Here is a 22,651-nt window from a genome sequence, read left to right on the forward strand (position 1 = left end):
TGTATAGCACTAAGTAGTGAGGTATTCCTATAACTTCTCTGTGTGGAGAGATACATTGGCTTTTGGAGAACATAAGGAGCCCTTCCTAGTCTCTTTCAGGGGATTTTACTCACTCTCTCCTAAGGCAAGTTCTAGAGTATTTAATGGTCAATGAAGATCTGTTACTTTTATGTACCAAAAAGAAGAACTTTCAAATTACTAAATAAAAAGGGAATGATTATTAAAAAAAAATCAAGAAAGTATACAAAGTAAATATATTTGAGATATGTTTTTTTGAAATCTTATTGTTAATAAAAGTTAACAATAGTATAAGGAGACAAATTAAAATTAGATTATTCTACAATAATTTTAATCTCCAAAGAACTGTTTGATGGACTTAATTCAAAGTATTAAGCATAATAACATTTATGAACTATATTTAATATTCTGTTATTAAATTTCATTTAGGCAATTAGTCTTGTAAGAAAAAGTCTTATTTTTAAATTTATTTTCTTTTTTATTGATCCCCTGATGCTTGGGATGGAACTCAGGGCCTCACACATGCTATACAAGTGTTTTATAACTCATCTACACTCACAATCTAGGAATTCTCTTTTTTAAATGAGAAAGTATGTAAAGCGTATTGTCAAATGTCACCTCCATATTCATAAACAGAAAATACTCTGAGAATATATACAACAGCTATAATATTCCTCTTTGATCCAGACATAGTAAAAAAAATAAGGGGAATATAAAAACGAAGAATGTGTTAAAGAACAATTATGCGTTCTCTCTTTCTTTACAAATTAATAAAAAATGATATATACCTATTCTCACTAATTTCAACATCAAACTATGAAGTTACAACTTTAGAAGAATGCTACAAGAGGGCAATCCCAGTTTGAAATTAAGAATTAACAAAAAGATTATAGAAATTATTGTTATTAATTTCCCATTGTTTTCAGAAGATAGGATAAAATAAAATAGCCCCCCCCTTTTAAAATTGCTGATGCTCTGAGTTCTATGTAGAAAGTTTTGAGTACAAACTTTTTACTGAAAGACTTTCTAAATATTAACCTGACAAATATGAAAAAAATGCTATTAAATGTGCTATTTATGTCTTGCATAGCTTAAATTTGTCCCTCATTCTGGGATAGTGTTATTCAGCTTTGACTGAATTATAATTTGTTGAAACCACCAGCCCCTTGGTATTAGGCTAAAACATAAAGTTGGTGAATTATATAAGAATTGATTGATTGATGAATAGATTTATAAATTTTACTAGATTTTTACAAATTATTCTATATGACTTTTCCAATTTATGTTCCCCAACTCTTATGAATCTTGATATCTGAAATTTGTTATGACCACCTGGTGGTGGGCAGCTTTTAAAATCTTATCTACTCTATGAATGTGAAGCAGCATATTATTTTTCTCTTAATCTTAATTTTTTTAACTTTTATTAAATTAAGCATTTTTTTCTTATGCTAAGGCCACTGAGGTTTCTTATACTGTGAAATTTTCTTTTTCCTACATTTTTCAGTTATGCTATTATTTTCTTATTGACTTGTTCAAGTGTATATTTTCTGCTGTATAAAAATATCTTCTTCTAAATACTCTCATATTTATTTATAGTGTGCTTTGCTATAGTTTTCTTGTTGTTTGATGATTAATAATAAAGACATGTTTGAGAAAACAGATCAAATATAAGAAATTGGAGATTTTGATGGTTTTGGAAATGCAAATGGAATATGAGGTGGAAAGCCACTGCTGGCTTTCAAAAAATACAAAGTTCAAAGAGACACATACAACCACCTACCAGCACCACATTTATAGCATAAGTGGGTGGTGGAAAACAAATAACTTCATAAACTCCACCTTTCAGTTGTTGCAGGACTGCCTTTAATTGGTAGAATTTAAAGAGAGATCTTCATTGGCAAGAGAGTTTGGAAAACATAATTGCAAAATTTTTCATCTCTGCACTTCAAGGATGTGCTTAGAAGGGCAGAAATGCTGATTATTCACAGATTTTTACTTGTGTATCTTATTCTAATATTTTCTCTACCTTAAAGACATAGCTATTCTAGAGCATTGTTTTTTTTTTCTCCTAAACATATTTTTTTTAAAAGAGAGAGTGAGAGAGGGGGAGAGAGAATTTTTAATATTTATTTATTTTTTTTTAGTTATCGGCGGACACAACATCTTTGTTTGTATGTGGTGCTGAGGATCGAACCCGGGTCGCATGCATGCCAGGCGAGCGCACTACCGCTTGAGCCACATCCCCAGCCCTCTCCTAAACATATTAAAGTTTTGTTATCCACAGGTAAGTCTTCAACCTGCCTGAAATTAATAACATGTAGTGGGTAAATTATTAGTTCAAATTTTAGAGATTTTGCAATGTGAGGTTATGGAAATTTTAATGATAACTCTGTTATAACAGTTTGAAGAAATTATAATAAAAGTTGTCCATGTAAATGAAAGATAATTAAGAGATATTTCTTTAGCATTTTTCTTAGAATATCTGTACTTGGTAATGTTCCATTAGTTTATACATCCTTTATTGTCTGTTTAATTTTAAGATTTTAAAAATAAAGGCAATGGCAAATATATGTGGTATGTGGTTTATGGAACATGGATCCAATGAATTAATGTTGTGTTCCCTTGTAATTTACTTATTTTCTGCTTGCATTTATATTAAATTAATTATATATTGAGTATAAAGTTAAAGTTAGTAGGTCGTCTGATTATTTTTCACATTAAATATGCCAACAACATGCTATTAACTAAAGAGATTAAATTGGATAATTTATTTTATATTTACAAGGCTAATACTGAAAAAAATGCACCACAAATTAACTAATGTTCAGCCTTAATGTGAATATAAAATTTGAATGGCAATGTTCTCTATAGATTGTTGAATTAATTAAAGCAACAGAGCTAAGAGGCTAAAAGAGTACAAAAATATTTGAAGTTTTCCAGTGGAATAAATAAACATTTCTCCAGAAATTTTCTTTTTGCTTGTTTGTTTATTTGTTGTTTTTGCTGGGTAATTTTTAGCAAGTTAAATAAAAAGAGAAAATTACAAAAAAACACCTGGGCCTAGATTTACTGCCTAATGGTTTGGCATCATAATATTTACCAGGTCAGCCTTCCAGAAGAGAATACTATAAGCCATCAAAATTATATGGTTTAACTTTGTAATGGGTGGTTGTCAGAAATACCCCATTCCTTTCTTCTCAGTGAAAAGTGGGATTATTATTATTTTTTTTAAAGAGAGAGTGAGAGAGGAGAGAATTTTTAATATTTTTAAATTTTTAGTTATCAGTGGACACAACATCTTTGTTTGTATGTGGTGCTGAGGATCAAACCCGGGCCGCACGCATGCCAGGCGAGCACGCTACTGCTTGAGCCACATCCCCAGCCCGAAAAGTGGGATTATTACAAATGAATATAACTAAAAGAATTAACATGAAAAATAGTAAGACTAAGTCATTCCTCTGAAAGTAAATTTGGCCAATAAGAAAGCATTTATATTCTTAAGCATAAAATGACAAAATTTTCTTTGGGGAATAATTACATTAACATTTTAAAAACATTTCTTTTAACAGTACATGTACATTTTTGAAAGATATTAAATCCATTGAATTGTAAATATACATATTGAAAACTTGGGTTGGAAGATAGTATAGCATGGTGGTTAAAAGCATGGATTCTGGAGGTAGAGAAACTGATTCCCTTTTTGCACCTATTAGCTCTGTGATTTTACACAAATAAAGAAAAAATTCCAAGCTTTATATTCCTTCTCTTCTGGTTGGGAATAGTAATAATACCTCTCATGTCTTGTACCTAGTAGTTGGAAGATAAATGTTAGCTATTATGATTTTTAACTCTTATATTTAACTTACAATAATGTTGAAGTTCTCTGTGTGCCCTTTAAATAAAATCCAGGCCCCTTCCTATAGTCTACTCATACTTTCCTGGTTTATAATTTGTATCTCTCATTTTGTTTCCTTCTATTTGCTCAGTCAGCTCCAGTTCAACAAATCAGTTCAAACTCCTGCTGCTTTTAGGCCTTTACACTTATTAATCCTTTTGCCTAGAACCCTTTGCCCCTAGATCTATCTATATGTTATCATTCTTTCTTATCAGCCAGGCATCAGATTAGGTGCCATCTCTGATATGAAGTCTCTAAACAAATTGGCTATAGTAGTCCTGTCTTCTGTACCATAGTTCCCATAAATTATTTCTAAAAGTATTATCTTTTGTTCATATGTTTCTTTTTTTGTCCTGTACCACTATAATGTTAGTTTTATTCTTTTTTTTTTTTCCAGTTCTGGAGCTTGAAACTGTGCTAGTCAAGCATACTACCACTGAGATACAACCTGAGACCCCAAATTAGTTCTTTATAGGCAGGAACTTTATCTATTCATTTTATCCTTATTATCAGCACATATAACTTTCCACTGGGAAAAGAACAATTTAAGGCTATGTCCATATATATAATGTCAATAGTATATAAATTAATAATAAGTTCCAGTACAGTAATAATAGAAAGGATGAGATAGAAATAGAAATGTTTCTACAAATTTGCCTTCTGAATTTTAGGAAGGCATTATTCAAATGTGCATTGAGAGTCTGGTCAGTGTCCTACTAGGTTTTCATGGTTGCTATTATAGGATTATCCAGAGAGGAGTGATGTCTTGAGGAGGATATTGTATTAATATCTTAACTTCTGATTTCTTCTTCCAAATTTGGAAGAAAATACTAATTTTCTCTCATATTGCCTCCCTGTCCCCTACAGGAAATTCAGCTACCCCTTTATCGGCTCCCCATCAAAACTAAATTGTATTGCGTAAAGAACCTGAAAATATCTTCTCAATCTGTACTTGGAGGGAGTTTTAGATTTCTGAAATTGACAGCCATTGTTTTAAGAAGAATGAGAAGATTGGCCAAACTCACTGGGGAAATTGGATTTGGGGAGGTTGAAGGAATGGAAGAGCAGTGGGTTGCCTAAGGGTGATCATGGGATGAGCAATTCTTACCCACAGACATTTTCACTTAAGTGGCGCAGCTCTCCACACTTTTAATTATCTAATCAAAGTTCAGTTGACTTGAGAAAGTTATTTGGGAAAAGAGGGATGTAACATCAAAGGATAGAATAAGATTTTTTCTTGAGAGCTCTGATGAAGACTAAACAAATTCAGTTTGCTTTAGAAAACATAAAGAAATGGGGTATTTTCTTCTATGAAATGTATAGTGAAGGATTTTCATGCCACATATGTATATAATTTATTTACTGAAGCAGGTTAGAGAAACCCATTCTCTTCCTAGCATAGTAGAGCTGAAACTATTAATAATGGGTGATCTATAGCTTTATTTTCTAAACACTGTAGTGTCTTGGCTTCCATGATACCCTTAATGATGAAGCCATTAATTCAACATACATATTTTAATTTTATATTTTTTGGAATGTCTGTGACAGGTGTACAGTTGTAGTAAATACGTTTTCAGTTATTTCCTCTATGTCTCTTCTTCTTTTCTTCCTCAATAATAGAACCTTGATTGTGTTCCCAGATATAATCTAAGATTAAACCATATATCATGAGGGTCTAAGACTAATACAACTGTTCAGTCTTCTATATTGTCTAGTCTAGCAAAGTAAGATGGTAAATGAAGGTTTAATGACATGGTCCCATTTTGAACAAAAAAGATTCAGGTTGTCTGAAATGGCTCCTGGAAAAGATTTCACATTCCTTACAAGAAGGGCATATGTGGTTGGTATAACCTGTTCCTCTTTTCTTCTTGTCTTAAACATATCCAGAGTCACAGCAGCTCTCTTGTGATCATGTCACAACAATCATGAGGACAAAAAATAAATCCTCTAGGGATGCCACAGCAGAAGGAGGAGGATCATTGTTGATTTTGTTAAGCAACTGAATCAAGACCTACAGATCTTCTTTCTTCTACATTTCTTAAGTGAACAAAATACACCCTCACTATTAAATCCATGGTTGGGATTCCTCTTACTTGAAGCCAAAAACAGTATCTCCACCACTACTTTCAGTAGTCCATGTGCTAGATTTAGCAAGTATATAATAAATTGACAAATAACACAGCTGAAATAAAATGCACCTTAAATGCACCTGTGCTAATATATTTCTTCATTTTTATCTCAGTCAAATGCAATTCTTTCTACTTAAAATCACAAATAATCAGACAATAGCAAGGTTAATACTCAACAAAACTGCTAATTGGAAAAAGACTGTCTGTCACTAATGGAGGGTTCAAAAAGGCCTCTGTGCTAAAACTAGAACTGTAAGAAGAATCCAGGCATGTGAGAATAATCCAAATTGGATTATTTGCCTTGGATATACTTAGTATGTTCTTCCTTATCATGTTTTCTCATCCTATTCTGCCTGAAATGCTTCCCACTATTTCTTTCTGTGAAACACAAACTACCTTCAATACTACCGTCTTTATGAATACTTACCTCATTCTCTCTAGCCAAATCCTGTTCTGATTCTCTCAAAGCAAATGCTGGGATACCCCCTCCCTGCATTACTCAGGGTTCTTTCAGATATTATAAGAAACAATGTTGTAATAATTGTAAAGGGAACATACCACCGAATGGATTGGGGTGGAGTTTGCTTTAAAAATGACTCGATGTGAGTCATTTTTTCAAACACAAAAACATGGTATTTGAACCCCTTAAGCACATTTACATATATTCAGAAATTGGCTATGTACTACTTCTAAAATGTTTTTAATATTGCTGGGAGCCATTAGCCAAGCAGGTATGACAATTTCCTTGCCAGCGTACCCCATGTTGCTTAGTGGAAGGACTCGTGGAAATAGGACATTTTGCAGTGACATTGCATGTAGGTGACCTTGCTCAAGGACCAGGGCGGATCTGGGATTAGGGTGTTCCCGGTTTAGGATAATCGGGTTTAGGGCGTTCCAGGTTTAAGATTATTCCTGCTGGGAATAGGGCGTATCCTGCTGCCTGAGTTCCCCTTGAGTTCTCATGGGATTCAGACAGTATTTTTTGGGAGATAGAAGCCCAGTGGAGGTGGATTTGGGTAGAGAACGTGGATTTCCCCAGAACGTGATTGTAGACGGCTGGTGTGAGTTCGGGAATAAAGAGTTGCTGTTTGAATCTACAAGCTGTGTGGTGGCTCGTGATTGTGTGCCTAGCCAGACTGTGGCAAATATTTAAAATGTGACCTAGTGGAAACAACTTCTGTTATCATAAAAGCACTTTGTGAAGTCAGTATTCAGATTTACATTTGAATATACTAAGAATATATATATAAAAAAGATGTCCTTGAACTAAAACCAACTGAAGATATCATGAAGATAATTGGTCTGAAGAAATGTACATGACATGATATGTATGCAAAGAAATATAAACATAAAGCAATGTGACATATATTATATTAGTTGCATATGTAAATAGCATAAAAGAAAAGTTGCAATGTTGCCTAACTCTGGCTGAGGAAATCAGGGTCAGCATCAGAGGAGAAATATTAGAGATCCATTTTAAAATTCGAAGTTGATGCCCAGGGTGTATAGGGCACGACCTAAAAACTCAGCTATAGGCTGAGCACAGTTGCTATTGCTGAAAATGGAGAATAGATATTTGGAGGATGAGAACAAACTCCTCTCAAAGCTAAGAAATCAGTGGTTAACTACTTATATAATTGCAGATTTCTATATGAGTTTTCTAGTTGTCATTGTAAACATCACAAGTAATACTTAGGGATAAATACAATTAATAACAAATGTGTCATTATGTAAATCCACAAATCAGACAATATCAAGGCTTACTACTTCTATGGGTCCCCTTTATAGAAGCGTTCATAATATAGTACTTGGTTTACCAAATTGTAAAATAATTTACAGAACTTGTGATATCTAATATACCTTGGAAGTAGACTATAAACCTCTTAGTTACAAATCCAAGACTGAAACACTTTAATTTCAGTTCTGAGACTGAAAAATATTTATAGGCATGTTTTCCTAATCAAATGCAATTATAAAATAATTGTTTTCATACTCTATCCCAAATTTTAGAGTTTAAAATCTTAAAAAAGTAAAGGAAAGAAAAAAAAACTATTCTATAATGAACATTTAGGGTAAATAAGAAAGGAAGAGTAACTCCAAATACTTACTTTTTAAAGTTTTTTCTCTCTTTTTTTTTACACCCTGTAACCCACACTACTGACAGGAAAGCTATATTGTGATTTTACTTATTGTCATATTGTGATTTTACTTATTGCAGAAACCTGAATACCCTATACAATTTTAAATCTAGACACATCCTAAACTGCCTAGTATCTTTGTATCAATAATCTCAATTACATAGATTTTTATGTTATCAGAGAAGGAAATCTAGGATTCCTCTATGAAACCCATAAAGTTTTTCTTTTTGTTGCTGTTGTTGTTTCAAGGATTGAATCCAGGGGCACTTAATCACTGAGCTACATCCTCAGTCCTTTATTTATTTTATTTAAGACAGGGTCTTGCTAAGATGCAGAGGCTATTTTTGAATTTGTGATCCTCCTGCCTCAGCCTCCTGAGTTGCTAGGATTATAGGTGCATGCCACTGTTTCTAACCCCATAAACAGTTTCTCATAAGAAGAAGTGCAAAATTATTCAGAACAAAGAAAAACCTTTATGGAAAATTGTGCCACTCATGGCAATATGACTTCAAAATTGTCAGCAGTCCTGTAGAAAACAAAGAAAGAGGAATAGGATAGCAGATTTTTTTTTTAAAGTTTGCTTTGGGAGTAGATAATAGCAATTATATTTGAGCAATAATACTTAATACCATTACTCTTAGTTCATCACACATTAATATCTATAAACACAATTCCCTTGAAAACTCATTGTCTTTGAGAGGACCTCATTAGAAATCACATTGTATACACAGTTCTGAAAACTTCAAAATATGTATTTACCATTTGTTTTGTTCATTTTACATGTAATGTTAATAACATAAGAATTCTAATACAAATTGAAAAAATAATTGAAATAAACAGGTAGCAAAGGTAATCTCTCAGTATTACGGACAGGATTTTTAAATATAATGTGTCATATTGTTCTGGCTCCTATTTATCATATCAATAAGAGGCAATATTTTCACTAATGATAATTTAATTCAAATTTGCTTTAGGTCCCATGTGATAATCTTTGATGCTGTAACATTTTTAATTGCCTTGTTTCTAAAATAATTTCCATTAATCTGACTTCTTAAGAAAACTTAAAGAAGGCATATTTTCTCAAATACTCTAAAAGTAAAGATTTCTGATTATTGCTATTAGACATATTTTGCTATAGTAAATGAGTATTCTGAACTTCCAAGAACCAATTTGATCTGATAGATTGTAAATTAATTAAACAAATACATAACCACTTCTTTTTATATGCATTTTACTTTCTTAGTTTAGTGTTTTACATAAAGTAGCTATATATATAAAATACATAATTTTATATTATATTATAATACCTGATATATAATTTAAAGAGACATTTAAGTTTGTTGGTATAATTAGCTCATTTCTTATATTAGGGCACTAGTAAAATACATTTATTAACTCATACAACAATTGATATAACAAACCTAATATAATTCTCATCCTGTAAACTTCTTTTATTCATGAGAATATGAGATGCTATATGCTATAATAAAGTAATTATGCATAAATTTATTTTTAATAAGGCATTTCAACAAAAGAACAACAACCAAACACTTCAGCTAATTTTTGTTTTTAAATAACCTAAAACCAACCAGTTATCATTAATGATTGCACTGCACAGGCATTGTGTTCATTTTGTAAGGGGATGAGAACTCAGACAATGGATTTCTATCAGTTAAAAAAAATTATCTACATTTCTTAAATATTGGAGAAGGGGAATCCTGGTATTTAAAACATACATAATAAATAAACCCAAATTCTACAAATTATTAATTCTTTGAAACCTTGTTCATTTCAATGATTAAAATGACAAAACCTACAATATCTGTAACATACGGAATTGTTGTTAAGGTTAAATAAAATTACATACGTAGAAGAGAATTGTAAACTGCAAATTGATAACCAAATATTAGATATTATTTCACTAATACACTGAAATTATTTAATAAATATTAAACAATAGCATTTGATGATTTTATGCTTCTAAGATACTTACTGGTATAGACAAGTTGAAAACCTTCATCTGTTCCTTCAGAATCAGAATTAAATTCTAACCAGAGTTGATTTGAAGTACTACTAAGTGTCAGTCCTCGCATAGATGCACCAGTGAATGCACCCAGTAGATGTGTTGTTTTATCTTTTCCATCATAAATCTGCAAAATGTATTTATAATTAAAATGTAAAATGTAAAGATCCAGTTCAGAACAATGTATTTATATCCTATAAGGAAGAGGAAATTATTATACTGTTCCTACATCAGGTCAGTACATATTACTCAAGAACAATCAAATATACTAGCACTACAAATATCACATTAGAAAAGTTAGAATATGCTGGGAGCCATTAGCCAAGTAGGTATGACAATTTCCTTGCCAGCGTACCCCATGTTGCAGTGACATTGAATGTACGTGACCTTGCTCAAGGACCAAGGCAGATTAGGGTGTTCCCGGTTTTAAGATAATCGTGTTTAGGGCGTTCCCAGTTTAGGTTCCAGGTTTAAGGTTTAAGATTATTCCTGCTGGGAATAGGGCGTATCCTGCTGCCTGAGTTCCCCTTGAGTTCTCACGGGATTCAGACAATATATTTGGGAGATAGAAGCCCAGTGGAAGTGGATTTGGGCAGAGAACGTGGATTTGGGCAGAGAACATGGATTTCCCCAGAACGTGATTGTAGACGGCTGGTGTGAGTTCGGGAATAAAGAGTTGCTGTTTGAATCTACAAGCTGTGTGGTGGCTCGTGATTGTGTGCCCAGCCAGACTGCGGCAAGAATACATGTATAATTTTAAAATTCTAAACTTAGTAGACTCTCAGAAATATTTGATTATGTTATATAACTTTGTTCTTGTAGGAATAATATGTTTTCATGGGAGACAACTTAAAATTAAGAATATCTACATTAAGATTGTTTTCCAAGGTCAGACAGTTGATTGTTTTTCTTTAACTTTCTTAAGGGGACCAAATACTTGCTTTTCCTATATGTAATTAATATAAAACATGTTTTAAAATTTTACTCATGATCGTTAAGTTGATTAATTTTGATATTTTAAAAGACTATTAAATGCTTTTAGAATCTAAATTAACAGGGCAAAACTATACAAGGCAAAATTGATGAGCTCCTCCTTAGGCTTATATCATTAGTCTTCTTTTGAAATTATAACTTCTTATTGCACTCTAATTTGTTTTTCCTTTATCAATGCATAATAGACATCTCTTCAGGTAAGTAAATACAGATTCTTCCTATCTAGAGCTATGTAGTGACACTATCATAACTTGCTCTACCCTGTCCATATTAATGAATTAATTTTTTTTTTCTACAACTAGTAATGCTGAAATGAACATCCTTTTACACACAATCCCATGGAATTTTGGTACTTGTGTTTCAATAAGAATATTTTCAAAATATGAGATTTCTAAGATAACATGTTCATGTATTTCTAGATTTTTTTCCAAAAAGTATATAATAAAAAAATGTATAGTTTACCAACTGTGCATATCACCATTATTTTTCTTTTAAGGCATGCATTTTCAATATGGTCAATATTACGCAAAAGTGGATGAAAATTTTTTCTTGGGAGCAATAACACTTTAGATGTTGCAATGATTTGTGGTCTCCCAAAGATCATATGTAACAAGAAATCTTGATTTATTTTTCCCCATGTTATTGACAATTAAACCTAGGTCCTCACTCATGTTAGGCAGACTCTCAACCACTGAACTACACCATCACCCCCATAACCAACAAATCATTTTCCATAATATTTAGTTTCATGGAGTTGAATATTGGGTAAGTTTATGTGAATGATCATGAAAAGAAAAAGTTGACAAATACTGCTCAAAAGCTACTTCTTTTGCCACAAATTATCTTAAGTTACCTGTGACCTGAATTTTTACTCCAGTGATCCTGCTTTAGCACAGTGCTCCCTCAAAACTAGTACTATTACATTGATGTAATAGTACTGTAACTAACAGACAATTTTTTTTAGGGATTTACTAAGAGCCACAGCCAAGTAATATGATGCATGGCATTTTTGGTTGAAAGGTGATGCCAGCAAGCCATTGAGATGATATGATTATGTTAAGATTTGCATTCATATGGATATTGGACTCCTGCTGTTCACCTGGGGCCTGCTACTGGACTCCTGGAGAGTTCCAATTGGTTGGGGAAGTGCGGTAGGAGTGAATTCCAGAGGAGGAACTTCCTCTGGGGATCAGGGAGAACGCCGCGTGTCGATCGGCAATCTTCCCGGGAGCTTACGGGGCATTGGCGGCAGTTTCAAAAAATAAAGTTCGTTCCTGCTTAAGTGGCTCCTGATTTTGTGCCCAGCCAGACTGCAGCAGGGATTGCTTTATTAGTAGTATTTACCTGCATGATATATTTTTCTTGTATTAAACTGCTGTGAAAAAATTAATAATATACTTAGAATAGATTTTATATAATTGATAAAAACTGTTTACATTTTTTCTTCTGTGTTATAAACAACCTTCCAGTGGATTTTCCATAGTAACAAGTTTTTTTGCAGTGACCATGGTTCTTTTAGATCTGTTAAAATCTTAAATTTTAAAATCATGAATCAAGTTTTAGGGAATATTTTTCAAGGAGAGAAGTTAATCTAGTTACATTATCTTAAGATTTTTTCACTACTTTAAAAATTATTTGCAAATTAAAAATTTCTGTTTTAACACTTCCGTAGTTTGAATTTGAGGCAAATTACTTGTATTTGGTGTTTAGCTTGGTCTTTCTCCCCCTGGTTATTGAATTTACCTAAGTATGTGCTTATGTATCTCTAGCTACTGAAGATTTTAGGTTTTCTCAAATTTTCAGTGGTAAAGAAAAACAAAATCTTAATAACACATGGCAGAAACAGTTACTTTATATGTTGAAATCATTTTTATATGTAAAATTTAAAAAAGTAACAGATTAATTCAATCCATATTTATTTATTTATTTTTTAAAGAGAGAGCGAGAGAGTGAGGAGGAGAGAGAGAGAGAGAGAGAGAGAAGTTTAATATTTATTTATGTATTTTTTTTTAGTTATCGGCGGACACAACATCTTTGTTTTGTGTGTGGTGCTGAGGATCGAACCCGGGCCGCACGCATGCCAGGCGAGCGTGCTACCACTTGAGCCACATCCCCAGCCCTAATCCATATTTAGTTCTACACTTTTGTTAGATGCTATGGATAAGATTTTAAAAACATAATAAGACATCATTTTTAACCTGAAGGAGATTTTTTAAAAAATTAGCCCAATACTGTCTGGCACAACAGAGACATTTTTTTATTGAATTTTTCTAGTTTTTAAGCCAGAAACTAGCTGAAATCCTTCAAACATCTATCTATCTATCTATTGATCGATGGATCAATTGATCATTCTTTCTTTGAAAAGAAATTTTAACACATATTTTAAAAGATAATTATTGTATGAGAAGGTATGATAAAAGAGCTAGTATTAAAAAAATTATCTTAAATTCAGCTGGGAGAATCTAATTCAACACCAAATTCTACTAACCATATTTTATTTAACAACATAGAGTCAAAAGATAGAAACCATATAATATAGAAGTTCCACTATAAAATGAAGCTTGGTTAACTCAAGTGTAAAATTTTGGAAACATGCATAAAATTACTAAATCAAAATAAAAAGCAAGCATCATTAGAAAGATTTTTAAAAAAGAAAGAGCTTCAGAATAATGATCAGGTCAATGCTGTTTAATTTGTAGATAAAATGCTTCAAACATATTCAAATATATTATATGAAGACATTTAAAAAACAGAAAAAGACAAAGCACAAATTGCTTTTAAACTAGTCATGAATGAAAACGTATGAATAAAAAAACAAAACAAACAAAATGTACCTTTCCTTCAAAAGTACATTTATAGTTCAGAGTGATTAACTGGGTCTGATTAGAACTTAAAACTTTTTTTTTTTATTTGAGGTTGTTAGTTCTCATATTTCTTTTGTAATTAAAATAAAGATCTGTAAGTACATTTTCATTAATTTGGGCCTAATCTCACAAATAAATGGATTTTATTTTTTAAATATCCAAAAAGTATTATTGTTATTATGTTGAGTTAAGAATATAAGAGATCTGCCCACACCAGCCTGTATGGGACCCAGGCTCATAGTAGGCCTGCGTGCATCCATTCACTGACAGACTCCCGTCAGAGCCCAGCCTCCAGCACAGGACTGCCCCTTCTGACCAGCAAACTACCACTTGAGGCCAGGCCCAGCCCATATCCACCCACACCGACTTGTGCTGGGACCCAGGTCCAGGGTAGGTCTGTGTTTGCCCCCCACCCCCTGCCACCTGGGAGCCTAAGCCTAACCCACATCCATTTTGGGACACTATAGTCATCGCCATAGCCTTTCACACACAGAAGCCCTTACCTTTTTGACAACAGACAGGGCCTACAAGCAGGTGCATCTCAGATCAGGCATCCAAAAGAGATTGTGAGGCCCATCCCTTCAGCCTCATCTCTGTGATACATTGCATCCATCTTGGGGCACCTCAACTATTATCTCAAGTTACCTTGGCAATTGTTGTCACCACCTTTAGTTGCAGTAGCATACATTGAGGGACACCAGCAGGGTCTGGATGCCCAACATCAAGGTGAGGTACAGACAATCTGCACAGGTACTATAAGAATATAGGGTATAAATTATAATATCTCAGATCTACACTGCAAGAAAGGAAGATGTATTGACAACATAAAAAATCAAGGGAGGAAAATGCTCCAAACAAACCAGGATACTATAACAGATCCCATGGACAGCAAAGTTGATGAAATGTCAGAGAAAGAGTTCAGGAGGTTCATAATTAAAATGATCTATGAGTTAAAGAATGACCTAAATGCGCAAATACAGGAAAAAATTGATCACTCCAACAAGGAGATAAGAGAGCAAATACAGGTAGTAAAAGATTATTTAAAGAAAGAGCTAGAGAATCTAATAAAAAAAGTCAGAAATCCTTGAAATGAAGGATACAAAATAAATCAAATAAAAATCTCAATAGAAAGCATAACCAACAGACTAGATCACTTGGAAGAAAGAATGCCAGATAATGAAGACAAAATATACAATCTGGAAAATAAAGTTGATCACACAGTGAAGATAGTAAGAAACCACGAACAGAACATACAAGAATTATAGGACAGCATCAAAAGACCAAATCTAAGCGTTATTTGGAAAGAGGAAGGCACAGAGTTTCAAACTAAAAGCATGCACAATCTCTTCAATGAGATAATATCAGAGAATTTCCCAAGCATGAAGAATGAATTGGAAAACCAAATACAAGCTGCTTACAGGACACCAAATGTATGAAATTACAACAGATCTACTCCAAGTCACATTATAATGAATATGCCTAGCATACAGAATAAGGACAGATTCTTAAGAGCTGCAAGAGAGAGGAATCAGATCACATATAGGGGAGACCAATTTGTATCTCAGCAGCTTTTTCAACCCAGACCCTCAAAGCCAGGAGATCATGGAACAATATATACCAAGCTCTAAAAGAAAATGGAATAAATTGGCTTGTGCCATAAAGCTAAATCATAATTTACGTCTCAGGAGATTAAGTGTTACTAAGATTAAGGTAGTATGTTATTGCAATATGATTCAGCTCTTCTCTAGCATTCTAGATTTATTAGAAAAATTAATTTTGCATGGAAAATGACTATTTTTTTTCATTTACAAATATTTTATCAGTATTTACCATATGCTAGGCTAGCTGATATAGCTAGTTACATATGGTATTTGACCACTATTTTTTTCCCTCTTAAGGACTATTTCTTTTTAGCTGTTTTTAGATGCTCTTGATTTATATAAATATTTTATTCATTATTCTTTGTTATTTGCCTACTGAAATTATTCCTGTAAGAAATGGTGCATATTAATAATATGGGGAGATTTGAGCTATATTTTAAACTAGATGTTTGGACATTAAGAGTTTGATTTAGAAGTTATTTCTGAGGCAAAACATCTATTCTTGTGTATGTTTTTCCCTTCTTGACAAATACAGTCTCTTCACACAGGAACTATTTACCCTTTGTTCTGAAATTGTAAAAATATTCTGTGGTAAGAAATAAAATATTGAGTATATGTAAAAAAAAAAAAAAGTAAAGAAAAGAAAATGGACGCCACCCATGAATCTTATATCCAGCAAAACTAAGCTTTAGAGTTGATGATGAAATAAAAACCTTCCATGACAAACAAAAGTTAAAAGAATTTACAACTAGCAAGCCTATAGTACAGAACATCCTCAGCAAAATATCCCAAGAAGAGGAAATGAAAAACAATGATGAAAATCAGCAGAGGGAGGCATTACACTAAAGGCAAATCTAATCAGAGGAGAAATCAAGTCACCTTAAATACCAAAAGTAAACAAAAATGGCTGGGAATACAAATCATGTCTCCATAATAACCCTGAATGCTAATGGCTTAAACTCACAAAATTAAAAGACATAGGCTAGCAGATTGGATTAAAAAAAAAAAGACCAAACAATATTCTGTTCCCAAGATACTCATCTCACAGGAAAAAAACATCCACAGACTGAAGGTGAAGGATTCGGAAAAATCATACCACTCACGTGGACTGTGGAAGCAAGCAGGGGTTTCCATCCTCATATCAAATAAAGTAGATTTCCAGCTATAGTCAATCAAAAGGGATAAAGAAGGACACTACATACTGCTCAAGGGAACCATACACCAACAAGACTTGACAATTATAAATATACAGTCCCCAAACAATAGAGCGTCTACATTCATCAAACAAACTCTTCTCAAGTTCAAGAGTCAAACAGACCACAACACAATAATTTTAGGTGATTTTAACACACCTCTTTCACCTCTGGATAGATCTTCCAAACAAAAGCTGAACAAACAAACTATAAAACTTATAATACAATGTATAACGCAGACTTAACTGACATATATACTATATATATATATATATATATATATATATATATATATATATATATATATATAATATTTCATCCTTCAATGAGAGAATACACTTTCTTCTCAGCAGCACATAAATCCTTCTCTAAAATAGACCATATATCATACCACAAAGCAACTCTTAGCAAATATAAAAAAAAAAGTAGAGATTCTACCCTGCATTCTCTCAGATTATAATGGAATGAAATTAGAAATCAATGATAAAATAAGAAATAAAAGCTACTCCAATACCTGGAGACTAAATGATATGCTACTGAATGAACAATGGTTTGTAGAAGACATCAAGGAAGAGATTAAAACATTTTCAGAGGTGAATGAGAACAGAGGTACAACATATCGAAATCTCTGGGACACTATGAAGGTAGTACTAAGAGGAAAGTTCATTGCATGTAGTGCATTCCTTAGAAGAAGAAAAAGTCAACAAATAAATGACTTAACATTACAACTCAAAGACCTAGAAAAAAGAACAAATCTTTACCAAAAGCAACAGAAGACAGGAAATAATTAAAATCAGAGCTGAAATCAATGAAATTGAAATAAAAGAAACAATTGAAAAAATTGACAAAACAAAAAGTTGTTTTTTTTGAAAAATAAATAAAATTGACAGACCCTTAGAGATGCTAACAAAGAAAAGGAGAGAGAAAACTCAAATTACTAACATATGTGATAAAAAAAGGAAATATCACAGCAAACACTACAGAAATACAGAAGATAATTAGAAATTATTTTGAAAACTTATAGTCCAATAAAATAGAAAATATCAAAGGCACTGACAATTTTCTAGAGTTGTATAAATTGTCCAATTTGAATCAGGATGATATATACAATTTATACAGATCAATTTCAAGAGACAAAATAGAATCAGAAGTCTATCAACCAAGAAAAGCCCAGAACTGGATGGATACACAGCTGATTTCTACAAGACCTTTAAAGAAGAAGTAATACCAATACTCTTTAATTTCTTTCAGGAAATAGAAAAAGAGGAAGCACTTCCAAACTCATTCTATGAGGCCAATATCAGCCTGATTCCAAAACCAGGTAAGGACACATCAAAAAAAGAAAACTTCAGACTAATATCTCTAATGAACATAGATGCAAAAATTCTCAATAAAATTCTGGCAAATCTAATACAAAAACATATCAAAAAGATCCTGCATCATGATCAAGTGGTATTCATTCCAAGGATACAAGGTTGGTTCAACATATGGAAATCAATAAATGTAATTCATCACATCAACAGACTTAAAGAATCATATGATCATCTCAATAGATGCAGAAAAAGCATTTGACAAAATACAGCACCAATTCATGTTCAAAACACTAGAAAAATTAGGGATAACAGGAATATATCTCAACATCATACAGGCAATCTATGCTAAGCCCCAGGCCAACATCACAGTTCTTGAGTCACTGGCCAGAGCAATTAGATGAAAGAAATTAAAGGAATACACATAGGAAAAAATAACTCAAATTAGCACATTAGCTGATGATGTGATTCTATACCTAGAAGACCCAAAACATTCCATCAGAAAACTTCTAGGACTAGTAAATTAATTCAGCAATGTAGCAGGAAATAATTTCAACACCTATAAATCAAATGCATTTCTATACATCAGTGACAAATCCTCAGAAAAGGAAATGAGGAAAACTACCTCATTTACAATAACCTCAAAAAAAAAATTGGGAATCAACTTAATGAAAGAGGTGAAATATTTATATAATGAAAATTCCAGAACCCTAAGGAAAGAAATCAAAGAAGACCTTAGAAGATGGAAAGATCTACCTTGCTCTTGGATAGGCAAAGTGAATATTATCAAAATGATCATACTATCAAAAGCACTGTACAGATTTAGTGCAGTTCCAATAAAAATCCCAATGCCATTCCTCACAGAAATAGAAAAAACAGTCATTAAATTCATCTGGAAAAATAAGAGACCTAGAATACTTAAAGCAATCCTTAGCGAGAAGAGTGAAGCAGGTGACATCACTATACCAGACTTTCAACTATACTACATAGCAATAGTAACGAAAACAGCATGGTATTGTCACCAAAACAGACTGGTAGACTAATGGTTCAGAATAGAGGACACAGAGACTAATCCACAAAATTACAATTATCTTTAATTAAACAAAGGTGCCAAAAACATACACTGGAGAAAAGATAGCCTCTTAACAATGGTGCTGGGAAAACTGGAAATCCATATGCAACAAAATGAAATTAAACCCCTATATCTCACTATGCATAAAACTGTTCACAAAACTGTACAGCATAACTAATGTCAGACTCTAATGGAAACAGTTTTCAACTAACATTAGTTATGCTGTACAGACTCTCCTACATCCTGCAGGTAAAACTTATTATGACAAACTGCATATCAACCCTGAAAACTCTTGTTGTGAGTGATCTAATAAACACATACTTAAAAAACATAGTCTCATTCATTTTTTAATGATTTAGCAGGTAAGATGTTATCTGAACCTAAGAGCAGAAGGTACATAAAAATCAAAATGAAAAAAATACATAAATTACATATAATTATGTGTGTGTGCATGTGTGTGTTTGTGTGTGTGTAAAATCATTCAAACTTCCAAATTATTCCTCCTCTTGGATAGTGGAATTTTCATTTTTGGTCATTTGTTTTATAGGTTGATTTGGAAATTTAAATAAAGTTTCAAATAAGTTCAATTGACAAAGCTTCAATTAACATAAAGAAAAAAAGTTTAGTAGTGGTTAAGCAAATAAAGGTCTAAAACTTATTTTGTTATTTTCAAAGATAATATGAAAAAGAGCAGAAAATATTTGCACTTATTCAATTATTTAGGTTTTAGAAATAGTTAGATGATGTATCCTCAATTATGTGAGATAGCATATTTTAGTAAGGGAGTTGGAAGCACAAAAAATGGTCAACTTCTCAGGAGCTTTGATGACCAGTTGAAAACCCAACTCTAAATTTCCATGACTTGTCACAGATTACTTTATGTTCTGATCCTTACTATGAAAGACAGTGAAGGATTTTATGAGGCCTAACATGATAGCCCATAGAGTAGACATCTACAGAGTATTTTTTTAAATATTTTTTTTTAGTTGTTGATTGTCCTTTATTTTATTTATTTATATGTGGTGCTGAGAATTGAACCCAGTGCCTCACACATGCCAGGCAAGTACACTACAACTGAGCCACATCCCCATCCACTACAGAGTATTTTAGAGGGAAGAGTTAACAAAGGATTACCAGTGAATGACAAGGAGAGTCCACAGATATGTGTGTGTGATGAGCATGACATCACTGCTGTGCTGGAAATTGTTCAACAAGAATATCTCAAACAAATCTGATATATATGTATACCTCTTTATAAGTTTGTTCATTTGCTTTATAAATACATTTTGTGGATATAAAGAGAGGTGGATGAACTTTTTCTGAAAACAGCTAGATAATAAATATTCAAGATTTTATGGGATAATATTATCTCTTTCACCACTGTTCAGTCCCACCATTGTAGAACAAAAACAGACACAGACAATACATAAATGGATGAACATGGCTTTCTCCCAACAAAATTGTATTTTTTAAAACAGGCGTCAGTTAATCATGACTGTGCATGCCAAGCTACTTGGGAGGCTGAGGCAGGAGAATTACTTGAGCCAAAGAGATTGAAGCTAGCCTGGGTAACATAGGAAGACATCATTTAAAAAGAAAAGGTGTCCAGCTCCAATTTGGCCTACTAATAAAATGTGCTCTATTTATTATAAGATCCATATAACTAATTAATTATTATAGAATTGTATCATTCTGTATTTGTCAAAATTACATTATGTAAATGACAAACAAGAAAAATTCCAAAATAAATATTTCTTGATTTTCTTTTGGCCTTAAGAGGAAAGTACATCAAAAACATGATTATATCAGAAATTTATTAACTTGCAAATGACATAAGCAACTTTTTTAGTAAATTGAATTTGGTAGTGAAATAGTAAAAAGAAAAATCCTCAATATATTGTGCTATTTACTATAATAGCTACAGATACAACCTATTTATATTTAAATATACATAAGGAATAAAAAAATAAATACAACCATAATTTGTAGTGTTTGTTGATTTCTGTTATGTGGCTACACCATGGCCAATATCAAGGTATCGATGTGATTATCATTTAATGTAGGGTTGGAAAGAGATAAACCATGCCATGATATTTTCATTATTGTGATCCAATAAATGTACTCTATCAAAGAATAAAAATCACAATAATTTTAACTATCTTATAGGTTTTATTTTCTATTCCAGACTCAGACAGCATTTCACTACAGAGTAAGAATTCTGATGCACTCAGCAGAGAAGGCTGGTTTGTAGACAGAGAAAGACTGAAGAAAACAGAAACAAAAGAAAAAAAAAACCAACAGATCTGTCATTTTCAAGTCACTTTCTTTCTGAGTTGGGACAGGGAGATTGAACAATAGGAAAATAAGATTAGTTAACATCAGGTTATCTCAGGTAACTTCTTTTGTGTAAGGATTAAAACTGGGAATTTCATTATCATGCCAATTGATCCTTGCTTGTTTGGGAAATTTGGTTGTTATCTCTAATCCTGATTTTCCACAAGTTCATATAAACAGCTTTGTTTCAGCTTGGTGATTTGGAACTTCAGCATGAGTGACTCGATTTTGATTTTTTCACTTGATCTATTGAAGCTTACTACAGGAGTTTTGTCCAAAACAATGTAAATGTAAATTTTTATCCAGTATCTCTAAAACACTAGTAAAATAGTTAAGAAATGAAAGGTTATGTTTTTACTTTTCATTATAACAATTATAATTTTATTACAATCTGATTTGTTATATAATGAAAGTTTAGAAAGAGTAACATTTTACAATAAGCTCTTAAAATTTAACCACAGGGCCTTACAAATGCAAATCTCAAACTCTCAAACACATCTAGGAAAGAAACTTGAAATCATGTTGAGATAGCAATTCAGGAATATAGCAAGAACACTAAGTCTCAAAAGAGAAACATCATAAACTGTTGGAGTGTAGAAGAAACTGCTCATGAGCAACCCAGTCTGTGTCCTTGATCCTATTTACTTGCTTGCAGCTTTTCCTACTGGTTGATGAAAGGGTAACAAAACCACAAGATAATCACAAGTCATCTGAAAGAACTGCTCAATTAGGGACTGTGTACATTAAAAGCTTTGATGACCAAGAAGTGACCTTAACCTCATCATTATAGTCAGATGCACCCCTGAGTGAAAATTTAAGATATTAATGAGAAATCCAATGGAGGAAGTGCAAAATAAGAACAAGCCAGAGCAATGAGCAATTGCAAGGACAGCTCACATGCAATTGCATGACCCTGCGCACACTCCACCTCTAGGTCAGCCTCTAGCTACTGTCCTTCCATAAATGTTAAAAACCCAGGGAAAGACTAGGTGACCCACTCTTTGAGATGTGCCATACTCCCATTTTGGAGTGTATACTTTCCCTTTGTAATAATTTCTTACTTTTCTATTCATACCTAATG

General features: G+C 32.6%; 1 protein-coding gene across 7 annotated transcripts in view; it reads right to left on the minus strand.

Annotated features, from left to right (window-relative positions):
• Window positions 1-22,651, minus strand: part of Csmd3 (CUB and Sushi multiple domains 3) — a 1,151,628-nt gene that overhangs the window by 292,664 nt on the left and 836,313 nt on the right. For all 7 annotated transcript variants that reach the window (XM_046464911.2, XM_058585685.1, XM_058585684.1 and 4 more), the window contains one exon: window positions 10,174-10,330. In XM_046464911.2, coding sequence (XP_046320867.1) covers window positions 10,174-10,330 — 157 coding nt within the window. The remainder of the gene's footprint in view (window positions 1-10,173; window positions 10,331-22,651) is intronic.

The sequence above is a fragment of the Marmota monax genome, unplaced genomic scaffold, assembly GCF_021218885.2.
Source record: "Marmota monax isolate L192 unplaced genomic scaffold, Marmota_monax_Labrador192_F-V1.1 WCK01_AAM20220418_F8-fsc00003, whole genome shotgun sequence".
Taxonomy (NCBI): Eukaryota; Metazoa; Chordata; class Mammalia; order Rodentia; family Sciuridae; genus Marmota; species Marmota monax.